At 55.4% G+C, this 4,044-nt stretch overlaps 1 protein-coding gene across 1 annotated transcript; it reads right to left on the bottom strand.

Moving 5' to 3' along the window:
- Window positions 1–1,247: 1,247 nt before the first annotated feature.
- Window positions 1,248–3,751, bottom strand: LOC123086850 (uncharacterized). The gene is made up of 3 exons (XM_044508668.1): window positions 3,284–3,751; window positions 2,546–2,893; window positions 1,248–2,434 (listed from the first exon to the last, which is right to left on the bottom strand). Exons 1-3 carry the CDS (start codon window positions 3,686–3,688, stop codon window positions 1,814–1,816), a joined length of 1,374 nt encoding a protein of 457 aa, XP_044364603.1. The 5' UTR covers window positions 3,689–3,751; the 3' UTR covers window positions 1,248–1,813.
- Window positions 3,752–4,044: the final 293 nt, after the last annotated feature.

The raw sequence follows: 4,044 nt of genomic DNA, 5'->3' as shown, positions 1-4,044 counted from the left end.
AATGGGGAAAAATCTGGAGCGCCTTATCCAGCCTCCTCTTTCTCTTTATTCTATATAGATATGCGCTTTTACATCTTAGCCCCCCAACTGTTACATATTCACACATTTACACAACTCAACAACAAGGAACATCAATCATTTGGCCTGCTCTCCTCGCTGCTGCTCATGGTAGCAGTGGTAGCATAGCATGGACAGTGAGTGGCAGTAGGCCGCTCCTGCTTGCTTGATTAACCCTAGCATACAATCTTTTTGTAGCCTTTTGTGCGTGTATGAACACGATGGCTGGCTAGGCGCCATTGTCAAAGCTGCTAGCCTAGCTTGCGGCTGTCATGAGGCTGTGGCTGCGCTGCTACACATGGTAATGGCATCTCTAACTGGCTTTGCTCCGTTTCATTCCACACTCGGGAGGAGTACGGGCGACTTCTACCTGTCGATTTGAGGTCTCATTTGTAGCTTCTCCATTGGAACTGAAGAACGAGCATATCTCCCGAATGCCAGGGCTCAAAACTTGTGCAGCAGAGGCCGCACAGACACCCACCGTAGGCAGCAGAAGAGCGTCTACGGAACGGACAATAAATAAACAAGGAGTATAAACAAGTCTGAAACTACAAACCATACTATACTCCTCCTCAAGTGGACTTGAGAATATTACTCAAGACAAGAATTTGACCTTGGAGGATCGGCGTGTGAGTTGCAAGTTCCCAATAGGTGAGACGCTGCTAAAGACAGTGGACTTGAGAATATTATCTTCACCTCATCAGACATTGGTCCCTTCTTCCCAGGAAGAACACACAGCCCCAAGAATAAATCTATCATCACAGCTCCTCACAACAAGAAAGGAGTGCAATACATGTCATTAATGCCAAGGGAAAGGTGGCAGCAGCACGGTGAGTGAAGCCTCGGTCTTCACTCTTCATGGACGGAGCACACCGAAAGAAAAATTAAAGGCTCACAAAGCTCATCAGTGCTGCTCAGGAGTACAGATTATAAAAGGGGTAAAATCACCCTGTGTCATCAGGGTAACACGCTTTGACAGCGGCACCTGGGCCAGGGGTGGAATGGAAGGAGCACATGGGGGCCATGCTAATCATGGCAGTAAATGAATCATCACTACTCCCGCCAGCACACTGGCAGGCCAAAGTAAAATGCAAGCGGCCCAAAAAGGCACATTGATGCCGTTCAAACATCTCCAGGAAAAAGCTGAAATCATTCCCTCCCGGGGGCGTGGTGTGGTGTGCAAAAACAGGGACATCACAAGACACTTCACTCATTAGATGTTTTGGATTACAAGGAAACAAGCAAAGCTTCTGTCAATGAGTACAACAACCTTCATCTCAGGAAAAATAAGAGATGAGATGCGAAGGAAGGAAGAACTATGGAAAACCTAAGAGGTTGCGCTCCTCTGACATGGTTAGCTTCACCAGGAACCATCACCAAGCATAGCAATTAGCAAACTGAGCAGCCAATTGGATGTAGTGTCACTGACCAATTAGTATTTGCTAAAGGGGAGCAAACAGCGCCACCACGATGAGCTTTCTCAGGTAGAGTTGTTGGAATGGGGAACGCACCAAGTCTTCCACATGATACTGACAAAAAAGCCTGAAATAGCAAACAGGGTTACCTACTGCCGCTCCCCCTTGAAGAGATTAGAAACGATTCTTCGCACCATGTGAATGCCTCATGCTGCTTCCTTCCTTCCTGTACACAGAGGTCATTTGGAATTTCCAAAATCGAAATCCTCTGTCGACCTGTTTCTCTCTACACTACTCATCAGTCAGTTGCAATGAAAAGAAGCAAGTATGATTTGTGATTTTCAGGTATGGGCTCCCCTCCATGCTAGCTCGCCACCATCCGTCTTCTCCAGCGCAGCAACTTTGGCGCGGTGACCAGGGGGAGGACCGAACTTGCTCTTCTCACCACCATGAGGGAGCTCGACGGTCTCACTAACAGATCCAGACTTGATGTCGGTGGGTGGGATGAAGCAGTCCATGGACAGGCCAGGGACATTGAACGCAACCTCCTCGATGCTCCACGCCTCCTCCATCCGAGTCTTGGTGTGGCTCATGGCCACCTCGCCGAAGCGGAACAGGGTCACGGCCGAGCGCCCCGAGTGCGCAATCATGATGCCATCCACCGGCCGGTAGTCCTCGATGAATGAGTTGATGGTGGTCTCCCAGTAGACCGCATCCCCGCCGGTTGTTGACTGAATCCGCGTTAGGTGTGAGTCCTCGATGTGGACGAGGAGGCCGGTCCTCTGGCTGAAGTACCCGAACATGACATGCCTGATGATCTCGGCGAGGCCCTCGGTCCGTGCCTTGAGGGTCTCTGGGTCAGTGCACAGCTTCAGGATGAAGCAATCCTCCCCGTTCACCTTCCTCTCCCCAATGCACCGTGCACCGGCAAACATGCTCGCTGCAGTGAGTGGATCCAGGCCCTATAGAAAGACATTGATCCAAACATTTGAGTAAAAGTGCCAAGATATTTCCATGGCTGTATGGGCACAGGCAATGGCATGCTAGGCGTGGGCTGGGCGGTGCAATTATACCTGCAGAGCACGGCGGAGGGGGCGAACAGGGCCTTTGGCGGCATGGGAGCCGAGCCACGGGGTATGGCGCCACACAAGCTTGCCATTGCAGCCGGCATGCACCTTGCTCCCACCGACAGCCAGCTCGATGTACCACTTCTCAGGAGCCATCTGCCATAGCACGAAGCGGCCTGGCTCGGCGCAGCGAGCCGCATTGCGGTTCTTGACTAGGCGGCCGGCGTTCTCAAACTCGGTGGCCACCATGCGCACCTTGCCCATGGCGTAGGAGTTGCGCACGGAGGCGAGGAGCCTGTGCCCACCAGAGGCCGCCAGGTACTGCTGCAGAATGTACTGCGCCGACGAGGTCTCCTGTGTAGGCAAAAAGCTCGTGACAGTAAATAACCATGTTTACTGGACGTTTGTGATTTTGCTCCCTGAATCAAACAGCTTGGTGACGAAATTTCGCACATCTTTATCGTAAGGAACAAACAGCATCACTAGACAACAAATGCAGCAGACATCAGCGAAGAAGATAAGGGGCATTTTTTTACAGCACGGTGAGCATGAGTAAGTACTGCGTTTTTACAGTATGCAGGACCATGAACTGAAGAATCAAGAGAGCTCAGACACGGACATTTGAGAAGAGATTTGACTGGAGCATTTCGTCGAACACGCGACGCGGCTCGACCAAATCTAGAGCTAGGGAAAGAGACCAAGACAGCGGCATGAGGAGGAAGGAGAGGAAGAGGAAGCGCTTACGATGGGGGTGTCCTTAATGCTGAGGTGCGGGAGCGGCTCGGCGGCGCAGACGTGCACGGGCGCGAGCGGCGCGCCCATGACGCCGAGGAGGAGGCGGAGGTCGTTGCGGGCGGCGCCGGCGCCGGCCGCCGCGGCGGCGACCGAGGAGGGCGTGCGCGCGAGCTGGCCGCGCACCCAGCGGCCCCAGCCCTCCCTCCTGGCGCCGCCGGCGGCGCGGCCGTAGCCGTCGCCGGACTCCGGATCGGGGCCCTCCATGAGCGGCGCGAGCATCTCCCCCGGGCCGGAGAACCGGAGCGCGGCGGCGTCGAGGTCGGCCGACTCGGAGCTCCGGCGCGCCCTCGCCGGCGACAGCCCGCGCGCCACCTCCTGCTTCAGCGCCGCGAAGAAGCCCTGCGTCCTCTCCATGGACAGTGAGCGTGGGCTGTGGTCTCCCTGGTATGCCGCTGCTGCTGCCGCCGAGGGTGTGTGCGTGGTGGTTTGCGAATTTATACGGAGGTGTGGGCCCGGGTGGGGGGATGGTGGGGCCCGGCTGGCAGGGGACGGAATGCAAGCTGGACCGACCGGTCCGTCCCCCCGGCCGGGCCACGGTGGTCGTGAGTCGTGACGCTCCGGCACCGGCGGCTCCGGCCCGGTTTCACATTTACTAGCGGCGCGACGGCCGGACGGGCATGCATACGGCCATACGGGGACGGATGGCCGCTGCGTCGAGCTCAGTTAGAGCGGCGTCAGTTTCTGACTTTCCGTTCGTTTGCTGCCGCTCT

The sequence above is a fragment of the Triticum aestivum genome, chromosome 4A (assembly GCF_018294505.1).
Source record: "Triticum aestivum cultivar Chinese Spring chromosome 4A, IWGSC CS RefSeq v2.1, whole genome shotgun sequence".
NCBI lineage: Eukaryota > Viridiplantae > Streptophyta > Magnoliopsida > Poales > Poaceae > Triticum > Triticum aestivum.
The sequence above is the reverse complement of the archived record's forward strand: the minus strand, read 5'-3'. Positions and strand labels throughout refer to the sequence as shown.